This window comes from Lipotes vexillifer, unplaced genomic scaffold, assembly GCF_000442215.2.
Source record: "Lipotes vexillifer unplaced genomic scaffold, Lipotes_vexillifer_v1.1 scaffold732, whole genome shotgun sequence".
NCBI classification, from domain to species: Eukaryota; Metazoa; Chordata; class Mammalia; order Artiodactyla; family Lipotidae; genus Lipotes; species Lipotes vexillifer.
In genome coordinates this window covers 4,384,963-4,407,266 of record NW_006792596.1, presented here as the reverse complement: position 1 = coordinate 4,407,266, position 22,304 = coordinate 4,384,963, and the positions used below count along the sequence as shown (strand labels likewise).

Sequence of the window (22,304 nt, the reverse complement as noted above, 5' to 3'; positions counted from 1 at the left end):
AAGGGACCCGTGCTTGCTGTGCTGTGCTGTTGCCATCTTGCAATTCTTAATATCTGAATAGGGGCCATGCATTTTTATTTCTCACTGGGCCCTACAAATTATATAACTAGTTCTGATTGCTGTTAGTGTTTCTATGGACATTGTCATTTGCACAATTAAGAGCAAAAAACAACTTATGAATTCTGTCTCATTTGACAGGGGAAGAAATAGACATTTGCCTTTAAGGAAGGTCAACCCAAATTCAGAAAATTATAGAAAGTTTTAATTCCTGTGCCTTTGCTTCCCTGACACCACTACCTCCTGACTCTCTCTACCTGTGGTCTCCCTCTCATGCTTTTCTTCCTCTCTCAGTCCTTATATGTCTGTGAACATCAGGGCTCTCTTCTCTAATCCTACCTTTTCTTCCGGGTGTCATTTGCTCCTGTGCTTTAATCCTTCTCCACAAACTGATGATTTCCCAATTTAAATCCCTGGCCCATACCTGTCACTTGAAACATAAAATCATATATCCAACCCAATTACCAGATACTCCTACTTACAAGTTTCAGAGACAACTCAAAATTATCATCTTCCAGCCTGAGACCTCTTGTCTACTCATGGAGACACAGCAGTCAGTAACGTCCCTGTACCCATGGAGATTATGTTCTAACGGAAGGGAAGAGAATCACACTCTGTGCAGTCAAATAGTGACAAGTACTCTGAAGAAACATATGGCAAGGTAGGAGAATGAAGGGATTGTGAGGGCACGCTTTTGATAGCATTTATCTACACTATTTTTATCTCAGCGAATATCATGACCATCTTTCCATTAGTGAAAATAATAAGAAACCTGAGAGTTACTGTAACCTCTTTTCTGTTTGTCATCACTCCCTTCATCTTCCCAATAATCAGTCAGTGATAGAGTCTACTTCTATTTCCTGAATTCATTTATTTTTCTCTCTGCCTAGCACAGGGTAGCTGATTATGGAATGCATGTGTGCTGTTCCTTTGTGTCTCTCTCTGATTTCCTTCTGAATCTAAATGATATTATGCCTGTGTTAATGTACTATTATGTAAATACAAATGCTGATAGCAATTGGGCACATCATTTGGGTCTTTAATAGTTGGCATATTTTCTAGGAAGAATAGTGGAATGAATGATTCAATTATTTCAGACTGTGTTTCAGTTTTAGAGAGTGCATTTACATCCTCTTTTGCAAAAGCAACCTGGGTTAGTCTTGAAGATAATCTGCCTAACCCAGAGGTAGAGACCTGCCTAGAGAAGCCACATGAAAACAGAATCAAGATATTTTTTCCTTCAGGAAGTGTTTTCTTATGAAATCAGTCCCTCTCTCTTCCTCTCCATGAAGCAGAAATTAATCTTGTAACCCGTTCTTCAGAGTCTCTAGAAATGGCAGGCACTACTTTTAAATGAGGTTAATCTGGGTGCATAATGATTAAAATGACCTTTTATTTGGAAATTAGGAACATACCAAATTTGGGTTTTCCTATACCTCTATTGAAACCTGATTTCTCAAAAAAAATTCTGTGAGTCATTTGTATGGAATCCTTTTTCTTGCATCCCAAATGAAGGCTAAATTTCAAAATGTATATGAGTTTAATTCCATTAAAATTTAAATTAAATGATTAAAACAACATTTTAAGCTACCTTTGTTTTGCAAGATGCATTGATTGGAATAAGGAGCCAATTATTAATTTAAAACATTTTTAATATGAAGAGATCACTTGTTTATTTTAAGAAAATTATAAAGACTGGCATCATTGAAACAACATTTTCCTGGTAAACTTTATGTACTTATTCCACTTATGCTTATAATGACTGCTCACTGATTTGGGACTTGCTTTTAGAGGAAAACTGAGAAAATCAATCTTAATACTTAATAGACATTTTTAAGAGCAAAATAGCTATGTTATTAATTATATATTTTAAATAATTACTCTTGAATATTTTTTGCTAAATCTTATGGTTAAATATTTGATATCATTGAGGATATCAAAATGATATCTTAAACAGTTCCTGAAATATTTAAAACCTTCCTCAAGGTCATGTTTGACATAAATGAGCACAGTTTGGATTTCTGTAGAATTCAATTGGGAGAAAAAGATTGGCTATGTTTACCTCAGATTTTTTAAACAAAGTCGGCTATAAATAAATACATAAAACAGCTATTCTTGTTTGGAAACATCTAGTCATGCCACGTAATTGTCAAACTGCATTTTAGGTAAATACAGCATGTCTCTATGACCAAATGACTTCTGGGAGTGTCATCTTCTAGAGCTGAGCTGCCTGCTAATCGCTCGGCTCAAGACAGAAAAAAAGCATATTAGTGCTTTTTCCAAATGAGCCTCATTCTTAGGGAGCGCTGCAGTAATTTTATTTAATAGCTTGGGGCTTCATTTGCAGGAAGCAGACACCATGTTAATTAACAGAACAATGCTTGTAGAAAAGCTTTAAGATACTACTTGATTAATCATTTTTTTCTTTTGATGTCCATATTTAGAAAATAATTCTTTATGTCCTCTGATGCAGACAATGGCCTGGATGGTTGTATAGTAGTTGTCCAAAATGGGCTGCCTTTAGATTGACATGGCATCCAGGCAGCTCTTTTAATCTCACCTGGCAGTCTTGGGGCCTGCCTGTTACTTCTGGTTGAGTTTACATATACAAAGATGAAAAATCTGTAGTTGAACTTCAGGGAAATTAGAAGTGTCTCATGTAAACAGTGAGTTATTATCTAGAATTCAGAAGAAAACATGCTTTTTAAAAAAAAAATTATTGGGGTATAGTTGATGTAAAATGTTGTGTTAGTTTCTGCTGTACAGCAAAGTGAGTCAGTTATACATATACATATATGCTCTCTTTTTAAAATTATTTTCCCATATAGGTCATTACAGAGTACTGAGTAGAGTTCCCTGTGCTATATACACTATGTATTTATTAGTTATCTATAAAACTAAAAAAATTGGGAGATTGGGATCTCCCAATTTATCTCCCAATTTATCCCTCCCCTCCTTTTCCCACCTGGTAAACATAAGTTTTGTTTTCTACATCTGTGACTCTATTTCTGCTTTGTAAATAAGTTCATTAAAACATGCTACTTTTAATAAAAACATAGTAATTTGATTTTGGTCCATTAAATCATACCTCGGAGATCTTGCAGGGTCAGTTCCGGACTACTGTAATAAAGCAAGTCACAGGAATTTTTTGCTTTCCCAGTGCATATAAAAGTTATGTTTATACTATCCTGTAGTCTATTAAGTGTCTAAAAAATGTACAGCCTTAATTAAAATATACTTTAATGCTAAAAAATAGTAACCATCATCTGAGCCTTTAGCAAGTTGAGTCATAATCTTTTTGCATATCACCATAACAAATAATAATAATAATGAAAACTTTTAAATATTGGGAGAATTACCAAAATGTGACACAAAGTGAACAAATGCCGTTGGAAAATGGCGCCAATAGACTTGCTGGATACAGGGTTGCCACAAACCTTCAATGTATAAAAAACACAGTATCTGCAAGGTGCAATAAAGCGAAGTATACCTGAAATTCTGCTGTTTATAGGTACAACACATAATTCTTAAATATCAAGCATGAGTAAAATTGTGCCTTATTTATTTTTATTTTATGCCAGGCAGTTATAACTTTAGCACTTTTTCTGCCTTTGAGAGTCATGTTCTCATAAAATATAAAAATGTAAAGAAGAAAGATAAACTTTTCTATAATCCAATTATGATTGGAAACATTTTGGATTTTTACAATTTCTCTCTGTATTTATGAAGATAGATATAGATATATTTAAATTAACATGAGGGGCATAAGCTGTATTTTGGTTATACCTAAACAATGTACATCTTAAGAATATTCATAATTGAAATTTATTCAGTAGTTAAAAATAATGAGGTAGACCTATTAATACTAACTTGGAAGGGTATATTCTTGGGTTTTTTTTAAAGCAAATTTAATATATTCCATTTTCGATTAAAACAATAAAAATAAATACAATATCTGTGTGTATGTGTATTTATAGATCGATGCTCTTGAGAATAATTACATCAGAAAGGTTGGAGCACAGATGGAGGACTTTCAAATATTTTACAGAATGTAAGGCTGTACTGCTATAATGTGTTATAAGAGGAATATATTATTTTGTAGTATGGATGTATAAATTTTAACATTCATATTTACATGTCAATACATATAATGCTAGACAATAATTTTAACATTCAGTTTTATAAATATTACCAATTTCTTAACCTTATGAGGAACATTTAGGCTGCTGTATTTTTAAAAATATAAACCATGTTGTAATGCATGTATTTGTATATAAATCTATGTGCTCTTGTCTTTTTGTTTCTATGGAGTAAATTCCCAAAGTGAAATGATAGTGTCCCAGTTTGTGCTTGACATCGATTTCCAGATTGTTTTCCGGAATAGTATTACCACTTTTTTCTGGCACCTAACCATAGGTGCTACTACGTCATTATGCACGTATGTCTCATGAGGAAATTGTGATTTCTCATACTTAGAAATTTTACTGATTCTCTCTCACCTCTGGATTGGAAAAAATAACTTCATGTCATCAAGAAATGAACGCTGTCTTTTCAATGATGAAAAGCTTTGGATGAAAGCTGTCTTTTCAGTGACCTTTGTTTCATAGGGCACACTGCATTAGCTTAAGAGGAGTGGAGCTAGTTTCTAAAATAGATGATTAACTTGTATTGTTTAGGCACTGCTATAAGTAGCCACAATTGATGTATCATAAAGTATCATGGCTTCAGAAAAAGCAGAATCTCTCAGGTGTGCCCCTTACTGGGTGATTTAAGCCTCAGCTCCTCAGAATCTTCTACATATATCATTAGATTGTTAAAGAAAATTATGTTAAATAATATCTGTAAAGTGCCTACCACAGAGCCATATGGTAGGAGTTATAGAAAGTAATCTTTGACCAAATAACTTCTTTGTGAAGTATTTACTGTCTTTCTAATTAAAAGAAAAGGCAAAATATTATTCATGGGATATAGTTAAAAACTGACATAATATGCTAATGTTATAGCAGATATGCATATTACTCTGTTTTTTCAAATCTGTAGTAAACTTAACTGTTTTAAATTTTGGTCAAGGATAGTTCTTGTGATTCAACTAATTTCAAAGGATAATGAAATAAAAGTAAACTTTATTCTTCTGTTTTGCATGATAGATATGTGTAACACCTTTGTACTGGTTTCCTTGAGAATAAAAGTAGGTACAAATACCTAAGTATAAAAAAAAAAACCTGTCGAATTCTGTTCCACATTTAACGTAGAATGATATTTATGTTTGCAGTAATTTTTCCTTCAAAATGTAAGTACATGTGGGTATTCATTAGGTAGCTTATATTTATGAGGTGAGAAAGGAAAGAGAAGGCGCCGAAGGATATACAGTTGTGGAAGAGATGAATGAAGGGGCTCAGGATCAGGAATGCGAAGGAGCAGAAGAAATATTATCTGATGCCATGAACTCTGGAAACAGGAATCTACTCAGTAGTTAACAGCCATGTGCTGAGGCTCCTTGGACATACTCAGATGCCATCAGTGAGTTCTGAGTCAATGCGTGCTTTATTGCTAAGCTCAAGGATAAAGTTAAATTCTGAATGTCTTGTAATTTGAACTTTTTTCCTTAAAAATTTATCAAATTTCTGTTTCAACTAACAGGGAAGAATATTTTAAGCTATTCTATCTTTAGAATATTTAATTTATTTTTACTGCCTCATCACTTCTTAAATTTCTTTTTGTTTCTTCTGGTGATCACTTTTTTTAATGCTTTTTAGACATTTCTACCATCCTCTTGCTGCTAATTTCTCTGTGGAAATGTTGTTCCTTCTGGTTTTCCTCTGAGTCCCTGCCATATATCACCCTCCAGCCTTGCTTTGGCTTCAACTATTCAGTTGTAAAATCCATCAGGTGAAGATTATCAACCTGTTTTCTCTTCTGAATAAAGTAGTATCACCCTCACCTCCTGCAGCTCTTTGTCTACTTTGAATTAATTTCCTGAATGACTTAAGATTCAGCACACACACACCCACAGATATTGTAATGAAAGTCTTTTATGTCTTGGTTTGTGATTTATAATTTGTTTCATCAAGTATAAAACTCAAAAGTGGAAATGTTAAGAGTTAAGTGATACAGCTTAATTGGTCATTTCCAATTTTGATGTCAGTCTGTTAACCTACTGATTAAAAGGCCATTGCAGAGGGTTAGTTTGCATTTGTTTTTGGAGTCCTCTGTGATTTCTTTCTTAATGTTCTCAGCAGTGTACCATTAAAGTTTTTTGCTTCAGTTCACATTCTGATTGTCCCTGAACCTGTATAATTCACAGTAGGAAGGGTAGTGTTGATTCAGACAAATTTTTGATCTGTGTATTTTGGCAGGCAGAGTGTATACCTCTTACAGTTGCCCCATTTTGTACTTTTATAAGTGTAACCAATTCACAATACTATAGAGATATCTTAGTAGTTACCCCCAAATTCCCTACTATATTGAATATTTTTCTACAAAGAATAAAGAATGAATGATTAGAAGACAATAATTATACATTTGGTGAATGTATTTAATGTGATTATTATATTTTCTAGTATTTTCATGCATATAATTACATACGGTCTGCTTTTACATATATCTTCCTGTTTTTCTAAATGTACTGATATATTCTAATCCTGTGAGTAGATAGAAGTAGTAATCTCAGTTTGGTTTGAGGAAACCAAAGCCTAAACCTGCATTATTCAAGATATTTTCAATTCCAGTTGTCTAAAATTCCCTTAAAATTAATAGTTAATAGCAAAAAGAAAGCACAATGGTTCTCCGGCTTGTAAAGTACATGATCTGTCTTCAGATATATTTGGATCCAACTGGATCCAGGTCATAAAGTCTCAAACAGATTCCTCTCCATTCCTCACCTCCTGTTTCATTTGTATTGGCTCCTTTTTCAGACAGAGGTACAGAGGTGCCATCAAGGTTTATATCCGCTGATACGGAACTTCCTGAGAAGGAATGTGCTTCTTTTCCAATGGCTCCCTCAAAAGGTCTGGATTTAACTGTTAAGCCAAGCTTGTGTCACTTGGCCATGCCTGAAGCAGTGGTTGTTATCAGGCCTATAACACCTGGAGCTAGGAGATTGGGTTAGGGAACAGATGGGAGGGAAAAGGGCTCTGCTCTAACAGGAAGAGATGGCTGAGGAGACAAAACAATAGCGTCCCATCAAAGATGTTACACGATTTAATCAGATCATATTCTTGGTCTTCTGAATTCCATGTTCTACTCTTTTAGTGTCCCATTTAGATCCATTATAAGATGAAATGACATATAAAGACTCAACTTTAGGAGAATCCTTTAATATCTATTTCATTAAAGAACAAGCCTATTCTGTCTTTAAAGGAGATGTTAGGAATCTCAGGATACAAAGTCTAATCTTTTTTTTTTATTAAAATATCTTTTATTTTATTATTTATTTATTTTGGCTATGTTGGGTTTTTGTTGCTGTGGGCGGGCTTTCTCTAGTTGCGGCGAGCGGAGGCCTCTCCAGTTGCAGAGCACGGGCTCCAGGCACGCGGGCTTCAGTAGTTGTGGCATGTGGGCTCAGCAGTGTGGCTTGTGGGCTCCAGAGCGCAGGCTCAGCAGCTGTGGCGCACGGGTCTAGCTGCTCTGCGGCATGTGGGATCTTCCCGGACCAGGGCTCGAGCCCTTGTGCCCTGCATTGGCAGGATTAAAATAAAACTTTACTTTGACAATGACATGAAACTTACATGTTTGCAATGAAGAAAGCTTATTTCTAGATTTTCTGAAAAATTTTAATTCTGGATACATTGATCAAAGCTAAACTTTTTCTCCTTTGTTTTTGGGAGATGGGGTTCCTGGTTGGCTGTCGCTCTCAAGACTTGCCTGGGATTAAGACCCCCGTCCTCACATCTCTTGTAGGTAACCACCTACTCTACCCGTACATGAAGTTGGCTCTGACCCACCCTCTGATGAGCATTGCTTAGCTGTTGGCAGAAAAAGAACGAAAGCAAGAAAAGAATGAAAGAATTTCCTTCGGGCTGACAAACAACTCCTACTTTTTGTTTCTAATGGGAAATCTATTTTTACTCTTCTGTGCCCCAGCAGTGGAGTTGATCTTCATGACACAAAGAAACCCTCAGCCAAAAATTTAAAAAGAGCATTTCTCTTTGGAAATTATAAACTCAAAATATCTTCTCTAGGAAACTACACTACAGTATTTCAGGTAAGAAGACTATGCCCACTGAGTGTGTTCCATTAAAATGTTGAACCTCCAATGAAAACATAATCGATTATCAAAGATTTTCACCAAAGATGACCATGCAGTTGAAATCTGCCATTTAATTTTTTCTATGTGGTTGTGGAGTGATGAGTTTTTGTTCTAGAAAAGGGCTGTAGTGTTGGAACCAGACAGTCCTAGGCCAACAAAAAAAAAAAAAAAAAAAAAAAAAAAGCAGTGAGAATTCTGGTTTGACCTTTTCCCTCGATCCCACTATTCTTTCCAACTTTTGTTTTCTTAGCTTTTTTCCACTCCTTTTGCCTTTTGAAGATATAGATGCTAATAGGAAACTCTTTCAAACAATACCTACTTTCTAACATATCAATAGATAGGCACTACTCCAGGCAAAATTAGATACCTCCCCGTTACCCAGCATGTGGCATTATATTAAGAATGTTGATTTACTTGTTTGTCTAAATCATTTTTGACTTCCCAGTCTTATTGCCCAAACTCATAATTGTTTGATGTCAATAACACAATAATATTTACAAACGTTGAATGAGTGAATCAAACTGTAAAGCACTTAGAGACAAATGAAAAAAAAGATAATTGTGAAAGCATATATTCATATGGGAAAAGGGACATTCAAGAGACCCAGGAGTCGGCAAGCAAAGGCATTTCCTCATGGCAATAAAACAATAATTAGTTAAATCAATGTATTTTCAAAGTAGGAAATAACCAGGTTAATTAAAGTAGTGAAGGGACAGGGAATCTTCAAGTTAAGATCTAAGGTACAAATGTGAATATGCAAATCAATTCTTATTTTTTTCCTCAAAGACCACTTCCTCATCTAAATTGATATTACTGGTGCTAACATACTTGAGATTCTCAGTTACTCCACTCTATAATTATGACATATTTAAAGAGCTTTAAAGCCCTCATTTTTCTAAATTTATCTAATTTGATCCTTACAACGTGAGGTGCATTATTATTCTACTTATTTTAAAGATGAGAAAAATGAAGCTAAGAAAGATAACATGACTTACAGTAGTGACTAATAAATTACAAAGCTAAATCTCTAAGTCCCATTAGATTTCTGCGAAACTTTTACTTTTTCACATTTCTCTGAGAAGTTACTATTACATTTCGTATATAGAGTACGATATAAAAAGCTAAACTCACAATAAATGCATAAAAAGTTGTTAAGGGCACACATTAATATGAGTTGTTTGCATATCTATTGTTTTATTTGTCCAGAAATATCTACATCAATTTCTACATTATTCTTCAAATCATGCTTAAAATAGAGCTTTAATATAATTTAATTTTTGGTTTAGGTAAATAATATATGAAGTATTGGGTTTTCAATTTTTATAGGCATTTGGAATTCGTATTTACATGAACCCAAATTTCTGGTGTATTTTTGGTTTGCATATTCCTAGATTTCAAACTAGAAAGAATCAGGCTGTTAACATAAATCAATTTTAATTCATTACATTGAAAAAAGTAAATATAAACAATATTGATGAACATAAATTTTTAATGCAAGAAGCTAATTTGAGCTCCAAATATCAGGATAATTGGATGTATTGGACACCAGCTGGAAGTGCAGAGAATACTTCCCCTTGATATTGACTCTTCTCTAGATCAATAGCAGTTCCAAATGTAGTAAAAAGCAGACACAATTTAACAGGACCTAAATTATTAAGGCCAGTGCATTGTTGCTAGAGAGTTCATTAACAATGCCATCAATACAGTGTGGTTCATGGATGCTAGTAAGAGCTTCATGGAACATTTTAAAAGGGAATGAGATAACTCAATGGACTGACTTTAGTGGAAAATTTTAATTAGGTAAGAATAAGTACATTAGTTAAATGAAACTTCTAATTGAAAACCTGTTGGCATTGTCTTATCTGCTTCACAGCTGTTCCTTAATCATTTATAAACTGAAGAGTTTCTCTACATGGTGTTTGAGAAACATCTAAACATCTTGGAATTTGTGTATAAATGTTTAAAGTAGTTTAGAAGGTGGCAGTAAAAACAAATAGGATATAGGATTTTCTGCTTGGGAAATGGTGCATTTTAAAGATATATATAGGAAAGAAAGAAAACTTATATAGAAAATATTCATGATGAATATAGACAATTCTTGGAAAGAATGCAAAATATTCATCTCCTAAAGCTTTCACAATTCTAACATTAGCACTCCATGGACTAAATTTCGTATCTTATAAAGATCTAAAAGCTTGCTGAGAAATAATGCTGTTTTGTAAAATTTATCTTGTTGACTGTTGTTAAAGAAAATGACATCCAGCAAGAGTTCTTGCAAGATTGAAAGCCCAAAATTGTATAATATAAACATAAAGAGCCAGTGAAAACTCTTACTCTCAAAATGAACATTTAGACTCTGCCTGTTCAAAATAGGTGAAATTGCTGCCACAATTTTTATGGTAGCTTTTAGCTTAAGACAGAGAGTATTGGTTTGAAGAGACATAGACACTTATTCAAATTCACAAGTTTACAGGAACACCAAACAAATAGATCCATTAATTACTCATTGCATTAATCCTGGCCCTGGCCATTCCTTTTCTGAATCCCAGCAACACTGTCGTCTGATACTGTTTCCTTCGCTTAATCTTCAAAGCATTGCTTCACTTGAATTTTCCTCCTAACTCATCAATTTGACTGTGAGGCTGAACCCATTCTATTCTTTTCCCTTCTCCTTTCTTTATCTTTCCTTTAAGCTCTTCTTCCTTTTAGCTCTCGTGGGTACTAAATACCATACAGGTAGATACAAAATTCCATATTCCTTTCAAAGGAATTCCTTTAAAGGATTTTAAAGGTCTTTCGCCATGCAGTTTCTGGAATCTCCTTTTATTCAACTAATCTGCAATACAGGAATCACTCTGATTAGTTAAAAACCATGAAATACAGGCATATTCATATCCTAACTCTGTAAGAGGGACAAAGGATGATAAAATCCTGAGATATTAGTAAATGACTTTGGATAAGAGAGAAAGGGTTTTAGTTTTTCTCTACAGAGTATCAGGAAGCCAGGGTGGGTTTTAGTGTGTGTGAGAAGTTTAACAGCGAAGTTGAAACAACAAAGAAAATATAACACAGGTATTGGCAGATTTTATTGGACCAGGTAGGAATTGGGTAGATTGTGAATGCAGACAATGGCTGATGAAAAGTAAACTTTGATTTCCCTTATTTATAAATTTGTATGAAATGTTGGTACAAAGTTTTTTGCAAAAGTGCACAAAGCATAGAGCATTATGGGGAGGAGATGGATAAATTAGGATTTTGATTGTATTACAAAGGCCAATATAAAATCAGAATGAAAGGTGAGTTTTCTAGGAATGCAAATGTCTACCTGGTTCTAGCCCCTCCTTTTACAGATGAAGAAACTGAAGACTAGAGAAAACTACAAGGCAGATTTGTCCAGGTTCACATTGCTGTTAGGTTGTTATCTGTCCAACAGCAGTCCTTCGTCTAGTAACAAAATGCAAGATACTGTAATATTTTACCACTTATATTTAAATTCTAAACTTCTCAGATAATGTTGTGTGTATTCAGTAACTTTTTTGTTTTGAGCACTGAATTGTGGCATTGTGTACACACCTCATTTTACAGGGATCAAGTTGTTGTTGTACGATAATTTCCTTCCTGCCCCTTCTCCTTCCAGAATTTGATCTGCTTTCTTGCACAGCACGAAGCCTGTTCCCTTATTTAGGCTAACAGTGGGTGCAGAAGGGTTGAAACATTATACTTTCTAAACTGGTCCCTTGTTTTGGATAGGACCCATCTTGACAAGATTACAGCTCTTCTGGTGATCATCATCATCATCATCTAACACCTGCCTATGCACCACGAGCCAGGGATTGTGCAAACTGCTTTAATGTGTTATCTCATGCAGTCCGTGTAGTCCACGCAGCTGCTGGTGAAGAACTCCGTTTCAGAGTAGTACAAAGAGCCGGCAACACAGTAAGCATAATGGCAGCTGCAGTGTAACTGGGAGAATTGTCTCTGACAATTGGCTCCCGACTGGGTCTGAGGGCATTTCTTCTTCAATCCCTCAGTTTCGTTAGCAGCCACTGTGCACCTGCTCCGTGCCGGGCAGAGTGCTGGCTGCAGTGTGCCAGCTGAACGAGCGAACCCCAGCCTGCCTTCCATGTGTGACCCTCACCCTTGCTCAGAGTGGTGGATGATCCTCTGTCCCATTTAGTCTTGTGCTGATTGTGCGAGGGAGCTCCAGAGGTCAGAATCCAGCCCTTTCCCCACCAACCTTAATATTCATGTCTTCTAATTGAAGAATCAATATTAATTGTTTTTCTCTTGGAACTATCTGGTTTATAAAAGTGGTTTTTCCAACAAGGAAAAGATATGGCAGATCATCATTTTTCATTTTCAATTATAAAATGAAGAAACAAGGCAAATGGGGATTTAAGTATTTTTTTATTATTTGTTTTAGTTAAAAGATCTAGTCAATGGGCTAGTCAAAAGATCTAGTCAGTTTTGTTGTGCAGTAGAGACTAACACAACATTGTAAAGCAACCATACTCCAATAAAAATTAATTTAAAAAAAGATCAAGTCAGTGAAAGAGCCAGGATTCATAAACTTAAACTCCGTGTATTACACCATGCTGCTCTTTGTGCTATGCACTATACTTCAGATGGGAATACAGAAATGAGCAAAATCTGAGACGTAGGAGTTCCAGAATGGATCTGCCACCTGCCAGCTAGCATTCAGATCTCAAAGGAGACCCGCCTGCACTTATTTAATGGAAAGATAAATGTGTTCACGGAACTGTTACTATAAATTCATTTAGAAACAGGACAGAGGCTGCCCTCGCATTCCTCCCAGGTCTGAGCTACTGGCAGATTTAGTTCACTGTACCTCTGGGAGGGAATACATTGTAGCTAGATGGCAAAGTGTGATTGTTATTCAGAGCTTCCTAATATCTATTTCTTTTACAGTTTAAATGAACTTTTTGGTTGAATTCATCAATTTGTTGAAAAAATGCTTTTATACACCTACTATGGGCAAGTCAATATATGGGACACTGTGCATGGTATTACAAAGATAGGTATGGTTATTATCCATAAGATGCTTGTATCAAGAAAGGAAGACAAAAAATGAGAAAGCATAAATAGTTTTATTAAAAGTAAAATGTTCAAGGAGGAAAGAAGATACAGATCGGTGACGCTTAGTTTGTGAGGATTCTAGATACTTATAGAATAAAATGAAATTTATGAACCATCTTCCCAGAAAAATGCATGATCAGTTTTTTTTTTTAATAGCTGTGTTGGAGTAAAATTGATGTATTATACTTCCCATATTTAAATTGTACAATTTGATAGGTTTTGACCTAAGTATACACCCATATAACCATCACTATAATCAAGATATGATCATATATCACATCACTCTTAAGATTAGTTACATTTAAATGTAAATTATTAAATACAGTATTGGGTGTGTTGGAGCCTAGGTCAAGAGCCCAAATATGTAAAAAGTGCTTCAGCAGAATGACATTGTCATAAATGTAACTCTGCTGGCATAATAGAGAAGATAAATGGGAAAAGGCTGTGTTCCAAGTTCTCCCAGGCAAAACTCAATGGGGTACCCAAAAGCCATGTTACCGGGGGGATGGAATATTCCAGAAGACTGCCTCCCCATTGGGAAGAAAGATAAATAACCTTAGATAGCTTTTTTTTTTAATTCTCTATTTTCTTAAAATTTATTCTTTTTTTTTTTTTTTTTTTTTTTTTTGGCTGCATTGGGTCTTTGTTGCTGCATGCAGGCTTTCTCTAGTTGCAGTGAGCAGAGTTTACTCTTCGTTATGGTGCGCAGGCTCGTCATTGCGGTGACTTCTCTTGTTGCGGAGCATGGGCTCTAGGCACGCAGGCTTCAGTAGTTGTGGCTCGCGGGCTCAGTAGTTGTGGCTTGCGGGCTCTGGAGCGCAGGCTCAGTAGTTGTGGCACACGGGCTTAGGTGCTCCGCAGCACGTAGCATCTTCCCGGACTAGGGATCTAACCCTTGTCCCCTGCGTTGGCAGGCGGATTCTTAACCACTGCGCCACCAGGGAAGTCCTACCTTTGATAGCTTTTTGCAAAGAGAAGTCTTTAGAGTATCAGAGAGATTTTATGTAGCAATGTTCCCTTCTATGATCATATGTAGTTAAAAATTGTTCATTTCTAACTGTTTCATCCTTCATGTGAATAAAGGCTATGTTTTAATTTTTTATGACTCCTAGAACATCTATCCCAGAACTTTACAAAAAAGATGTTTAATGATGATGATTATAGTGATCAGAAACTGAAATAACATGTGCACTCTGTATGGACATGCTTGGTAATTTACTGCTTAGTACCAGAATCTTCTGTAAATGAAAGCTAAGTACATAGAAATATTTTAACTAGTCACAGTATCCATTATTATTCCTGTCTTTTTATATTTGGAAATGTTTCAATCATACATCCCAAATCAGAAATATTTAGCAATGGTAAATTTTATCATCTGAAACCTTTGAGAGCATCTAATCTCCCTGATTCTTCAATTATTTAAAAATATGCAGTGGATTTTTTCAGAGCATAAAAGAAATGTAAGCATACTTACATTTCAGTGTTCTTTCAATACTTTAACGTCTCATCAGACTTGAGGTTACTTGAGATAGATGAAATAGCACTGGGTGACTAAACCAATTTCTGTGGCAATAGCTCAACCACAGAAATTAGCAGTCGTCATTCTTCCACCTGCATCCACGTTGCACACTCCATGACTAAAAGTAATTAAACTAGATATGAGATAAACCCAGCAATAAGTTAGGGAGATGGTTAATGTATATTTAAAATGTAATGAGAAGGCACTTCTTGTGATCTTTTCAAACCATCCATTTAAAAAGATCATTGTTGTTTTACTGAAATGCATAGGACTGTATTTGCACAGTTTTAAAGGTTTGCAAAACAAATTTTTGGCTGACAGACATTCTTTGTAGGTTAACTAACTTATTTTGGAAAGAAAAATAAAGTTCAACTCCAATCTAGTCTGAGATGGGCTCTCAAGGGAGATCGTATTGCTATTGATAGATGCTTGACCTAGTAGTGAAACACGGAGGGCTGCACTTGACTCTGTCTGTACCTACCTAGACTGCGATTCCTTCTGGTCTGTATTCCCAGGGTGAACACATATTCTAGCTTTCCAATAAGTGTGGTCTATTTATATATGTGAGTAATTATACTTGAAAGAGAGAAAATAGGATGGATTGTTTTGTCTTCCTTGCTGATTTATTTTTTCTCTCTGCTTAGATTTTGTCTTTGTAGTTTAGGATCTGAATGACTACAACTTTATCTAACCCCCTCCTATGTATTTTAATAATCAAATTGTATACATACTCCATTTTAATTTAGTTGGTTAAAATACAGTTTTGCTTACCTCTGAAGTTTTTTTAGAGGTAGCTATTATGTACAAGGAAAAAAATTTGACTTGGAAGACAAATGAACTTTTATTTGAATCTCAACTCAGAGATATACTGTCTATGGGACATAATTGTCTGGTATTCAGCAGAACCTCCAAAAATATGAGATCTACTGCCATCAATTTCCCCTCCATTGCCTGTCATAGTTTCAGTGGGAACATGGTTTAGGGGAGGTAGTTGGTTATGGTAGGTAGGATGGTGGTTCTAAGAATTAGACCTTGTCTGAATCGTGTTTTTAAGGCTTTCTTCTGGGTCTTATTTCCGCCAGTCTTATTATGATAGTTTGGATGGTAGTTCTAAGAGCTAAGCTTTGCCTGAGTCTTGTTTTCTAAGTCTTGTCTCTCAAGGTGCTGAGACCTTGAGAAGATTACTTCAACCTTGCTAAGCCTCAGTTTTCTCCTCTCTAAGTGATAAGAGTAATATCACCTGAAACATAGGGTCTTTGTGAAATGCATATAGAGAAATGGACATAGTGTGGCATAGAGTAAGCATGCAATGTAACTTGACAGTAATGATAATATGAAAACGAGGACAAAGTAATTGACCTGCGTGTCTCCTCTACTTTTCTCCTCTTCTGTTCTACTCCTCCCTTCTTTCCTCGTATTTTTCCATTGAGAGAAGAGTCAAGGCAAAGGATTATAGAGTCAAAATGAGAGGGTAGAGGACTTAGCAAGAGCAGCTCAATCAAACTCTACAATTTAGAGTTGGGAGTAAAGATGCCCCTTAAGCCTGATCTTGAAAGATACTCTAGTACCTTTGCCTTTTGTAAACCTAATGAGCAACAACTGTATAGAATAAATCAACTTCTTTCATGACCTTGTTCCTGGTTAATGTTTCTATTCTGACTAACCTATTATAGACTTAATCTCATACATCAATGTATTTCTTTTTTTGTGAATTTATGTTTACCAGTTCTCCACAATCTATACTTTCCCTTACTTCGTAGTACATTTTCATTATGTAAATATTTACTGCTTATTAAGAAATTATATAATGTATTCAAGTACTTATTGATATTTCTTATATTTTATAACTTTAAAACAATTTAAACTATTTTGCTTTATTAAATATAGAGCACTGAGCAAGAAACTAGAGAGAAGTATGTAAATTCTGGATAGATTTTCTAGAGTCAAATCCAGCTCCACCTCTATATGCTATGATTTTTAGACCAGTTACTTAACTGTTCTCTGCTTCAGTTTCCTATTTTATACAGACCCAGTGAATTTCCAACTGCATGATGGTTATGAGAATTAAAGGAAATGATTTAAGGAAAGTGCCTTACACATAATAAATACTGAACAAATGTTAACTAGTAATATCACTAAATTAAGGAAAAATTTCAAGCTTATACATTCTCATGAAAATAAGAAAACCACTTTTAATAAGCTGGAGTTTTCTCAAAACTTTCCAAAGTTGAAAGAATTTACATATGTACAGTTTTGCAAAGAATACAGTAAAGTTTGACAGGATATCAAGTTTAAATGGACAACAACTCCATATTATCACATAAAACAGCTAGTCTAAAAATAGGGCAACAAAAGCACCCTAAGGGCTTCCCTGGTGGCGCAGTGGTTGGGAGTCCGCCTGCCGATGCAGGGGACGCGGGTTCGTGCCCCGGTCCGGGAAGATCCCACATGCTGCGGAGCGGCTGGGCCCGTGAGCCATGGCCGCTGAGCCTGCGCGTCCGCTAAGCTTTGCCTGAGTCTTGTTTTCTAAGTCTTGTCTCTCAAGGTGCTGAGACCTTGAGAAGATTACTTCAACCTTGCTAAGCCTCAGTTTTCTCCTCTCTAAGTGATAAGAGTAATATCACCTGAAACATAGGGTCTTTGTGAAATGCATATAGAGAAATGGACATAGTGTGGCATAGAGTAAGCATGCAATGTAACTTGACAGTAATGATAATATGAAAACGAGGACAAAGTAATTGACCTGCGTGTCTCCTCTACTTTTCTCCTCTTCTGTTCTACTCCTCCCTTCTTTCCTCGTATTTTTCCATTGAGAGAAGAGTCAAGGCAAAGGATTATAGAGTCAAAATGAGAGGGTAGAGGACTTAGCAAGAGCAGCTCAATCAAACTCTACAATTTAGAGTTGGGAGTAAAGATGCCCCTTAAGCCTGATCTTGAAAGATACTCTAGTACCTTTGCCTTTTGTAAACCTAATGAGCAACAACTGTATAGAATAAATCAACTTCTTTCATGACCTTGTTCCTGGTTAATGTTTCTATTCTGACTAACCTATTATAGACTTAATCTCATACATCAATGTATTTCTTTTTTTGTGAATTTATGTTTACCAGTTCTCCACAATCTATACTTTCCCTTACTTCGTAGTACATTTTCATTATGTAAATATTTACTGCTTATTAAGAAATTATATAATGTATTCAAGTACTTATTGATATTTCTTATATTTTATAACTTTAAAACAATTTAAACTATTTTGCTTTATTAAATATAGAGCACTGAGCAAGAAACTAGAGAGAAGTATGTAAATTCTGGATAGATTTTCTAGAGTCAAATCCAGCTCCACCTCTATATGCTATGATTTTTAGACCAGTTACTTAACTGTTCTCTGCTTCAGTTTCCTATTTTATACAGACCCAGTGAATTTCCAACTGCATGATGGTTATGAGAATTAAAGGAAATGATTTAAGGAAAGTGCCTTACACATAATAAATACTGAACAAATGTTAACTAGTAATATCACTAAATTAAGGAAAAATTTCAAGCTTATACATTCTCATGAAAATAAGAAAACCACTTTTAATAAGCTGGAGTTTTCTCAAAACTTTCCAAAGTTGAAAGAATTTACATATGTACAGTTTTGCAAAGAATACAGTAAAGTTTGACAGGATATCAAGTTTAAATGGACAACAACTCCATATTATCACATAAAACAGCTAGTCTAAAAATAGGGCAACAAAAGCACCCTAAGGGCTTCCCTGGTGGCGCAGTGGTTGGGAGTCCGCCTGCCGATGCAGGGGACGCGGGTTCGTGCCCCGGTCCGGGAAGATCCCACATGCTGCGGAGCGGCTGGGCCCGTGAGCCATGGCCGCTGAGCCTGCGCGTCCGGAGCCTGTGCTCCGCAACGGGAGAGGCCACGACAGTGAGAGGGCTGTGTACCGCAAAAAAAAAAAAAAAAAAAAAAGGCACCCTAAGCAGATGAAAATATCAGAGAGAATAGTTTCAGAAGTTCTATTTATTGCTTTATAATAAATTAACATATTTTTAAATTGGAAATTCAAGAAGAAATTTGATCAACAACTTTTTAATTATAATTTTTTTCTCTAGTATTTATCTTATAGTTTAATAAATATTGTCTTCCTTTTATAATTATATTTAAAATCACAGATCTTAAATAGTTTTATTATCATCTAGTATATCCTCTGATCCAGAAGCTAAAACTATGTACCAAAAATGATTTTCAAATTTTTAATTAAGCAAAATTCTTTCCGAGCATTGTCATTTTAGATAAGGTTACTATTCTAAGATTTTCATATAAGTCAGTAAGTCATGGCAGGATAGTAGTAATATCATAGTTTGTGTTCTTTTAGTTATTTTGTGACAGTAGATCAAAATTTTCATCTTGGGAATAATTGCAATGGTATTTAGTAAACTTCCATCTTAAAAAAATGCAAAAACTAAAGAAAAAGGAAAATATATAAATGCTACTCATTACTATCTCCCAAGAGTAATTATTAGTATCGTTTTAGTGTATTTTCTTCCCTTCAGTTTTTTTTTTGCTGTACACGGGCCTCTCACTGTCGTGGCCTCTCCTGTTGCGGAGCACAGGCTCTGGACTCCGCAGGCTTAGTGGCCATGGCTCACGGGCCCAGCCGCTCCGCGGCATGTGGGATCTTCCCAGACCGGGGCACGAACCCGTGTGCCCTGCATCGGCAGGCGGACTCTCAACCACTGCGCCACCAGGGAAGCCCCCCTTCAGTTTTTTTTTGGTTGTTGTCCATATAACATGCAGTATGATGTTTCAGAATACTTGCTGTGAGCAGTGAGGCTGTTTGAATCGGGACCTCTCCGCTTCTTACCTGTGTGACTTTGTTTAGTTACTTAACTTCTCTCAACCTTGGTTTCGTCATTTGTAAAGTGGGAACCATATCAGTGTTTTTATTAAACCATTACTGTGAGAATTAAATAAGTTGAATAGTGCATATTAAGTACTCATAAAGATGTATATAATGGTTTATGCTAGAAATACAGTTCTGCATAAGCTATTTTTGCAGTTAGCATTTTACCACTTGCAAATTCTCATCTGAACGATTATTTTTCAAAACATGATTTTTAATGTTTATGTGAAATACATTGTGATTTTATTGTGTTTCCTTATTTTGAACATTCAGTAGATTTCCACTCTATTTTATTTTTTTAAAGAAATAATGTATGGAGCTTTTGTTCTTATCTTTGATTTTTCTCAGGGAAAATTCCAGAAAGAGAAATTACTAGGTGAAAAAGAACATGGATATTTTTAAAACTCCCTTGTGGTGCAATCTGCAAAGTTGCCCCTTATCTTCCCTTTAGTAGTATCTGAAAGTGTTCATACCTCTATACATTTGTTGACAGTGATTTTTTAAAATTTCATTTTATTTTAAAATCAAATATGTCTCTCATATCTTGGTAACTTTTTTTTTTATAACCATCCATGTGGTGTATGAAATATGTCCTCTGAGTGTTAACTCAGGCCAAAGACAAATATCAGTCTGATCCTCAGGCTCATGCTATGTGCCTGTATCAACTCCACTACTCGAGTTTTCACTGTGCAGCCATCAGAGTGTGTGAAAGTAGTCAGCTGGTATTTACCAAATGAAGGTTATGAATCTGAGCTCTATTCCCCAAAGATTTATGAACTATAAAATGGTATTTTTATTATGTTCTGTCACTGCATTGTGCTGTTTAGCTCCCTTCCATTTTATGTGGTTAAGTTCCTGAGGATACATTTGCATGAAAGCTACTGTGTGTACTCATTTTGTATTGTATTGTGTCAAACGCTATTAATCTACAGGGTTCCTATTCATTTTGGAATTCATTTCACAGCTCACTAATTGTGTGAATGAGAAGAGGAAATATATGCTTTTATTCCAAACCATGCCAAGCAGATGGCCCAAAGTTCCTTGCTGCCCGCATTGTCAGTTGCTCTCTTCTGTAGGTATTGAGCCTGGCATTGGTCCGTCAAACACAATGTGAGGGTCCATTTAACACAGCACTTGACAGTCACTGAGCCTCTGGTTTGTTATGACTTATAAACATTTTATTTTTTATCATCCCCCTCTAAAGTGGTCAGTCATTTGAGCAGGTGCAAACACAGTAGAATTTATATTCGTCTTACTTGAGAAGCCAAAATGAATTTGTATTCATATGGAAATTTGGGGAAAAGAAGACAGTACAGGGGATTAAGCTTAGTTTCTTGAAAAGGGATTAACACATGTATTGAGATTCAACACTCTAGCATCATTTCTGAGATTGAACCCTTTGAAAAGCTGAATTGCAGAAAAAATTAGGGTTTATATCTTTAAACTTTTTAGGTGAATCTCTTCAAATTTCTTTTTTCTTCCTATGCAAGGAAATTATTTACTTATTTACTTTTATATACAATATGTAATTTATGTAACCATTCAAAATGTTCACATTGGCATTCCCTTGTGTGTGTGTGTGCGTGCGCGCGTGCACACACGCACGCGCACGCACGCATGCAATAGAACAGAGTAAGAGACAGAGGGTGTGACAAAAAATGAAATAATGCATGTCTGCATACATTTCCTACTTCAGCAGAGATACTAGGATGATATGAAATTGGGTTATCACTTCAGGAAAGGGAGGGTAGGTCAGATGTTCTAATGGAGCCCATGAAGTAATTTGATCACAATATCTTATTTAAGAGAACCACAGCATGTGGAGATACTGTTTTCTCTCTTACATGAAGAAAAACTGGGTATTTATTTCTCTCACCCTTTCTTTCTCTCCACTTCTAAACCACCTATCATAGGTCTCCCATGTTGTATTGATGCCACATTTCCTTTTCTCTCGGCTTTCAGACGGATGCTGCTCTCATGTATGATGCTGTGCATGTGGTGTCTGTGGGCGTCCAGCAGTTTCCCCAGATGACAGTCAGCTCCTTACAGTGCAATCGACACAAACCCTGGCGCTTTGGGACCCGCTTCATGAGCCTAATTAAAGAGGTGAGTCAGGAGAAGCACATCTGTCCTGTCTTGCTTGTCCTCAAGCTGAATGAATTGAGATTATTGCATTTTTCCTAACAGGTGACCTTTTACTTTTATCTCTTAAATTAAACTTTCTACCTTTCCCCATACAAGCAAAATTAACATTTTTTTACTAAATATTATGGAAGGGAAAAATTACATGATAAATAAATGGATTTCCTACAAAATATCTGTGATTGTGTGAACAGATGAAAATCAGTGACCTATGATTTATGACATTGTTAGTTTCACCTTTCTGAATCTTTATGTACATTACTTTTCATTTATGTGGAAACATAGATGTTTGAAGAATGTTTATATCATAGGCCACATGATATGCAATGAATTTTTAACAGGAATG

General features: G+C 35.5%; 1 protein-coding gene across 3 annotated transcripts in view; it reads left to right on the top strand.

The window, feature by feature from the left end:
* The window catches only part of GRIK2 (glutamate ionotropic receptor kainate type subunit 2), a 668,512-nt gene that overhangs the window by 394,349 nt on the left and 251,859 nt on the right, over window positions 1-22,304 (top strand). For all 3 annotated transcript variants that reach the window (XM_007465776.1, XM_007465777.1, XM_007465778.1), the window contains exon 7: window positions 21,779-21,922. In XM_007465776.1, the coding sequence (XP_007465838.1) occupies window positions 21,779-21,922 (144 nt within the window). The remainder of the gene's footprint in view (window positions 1-21,778; window positions 21,923-22,304) is intronic.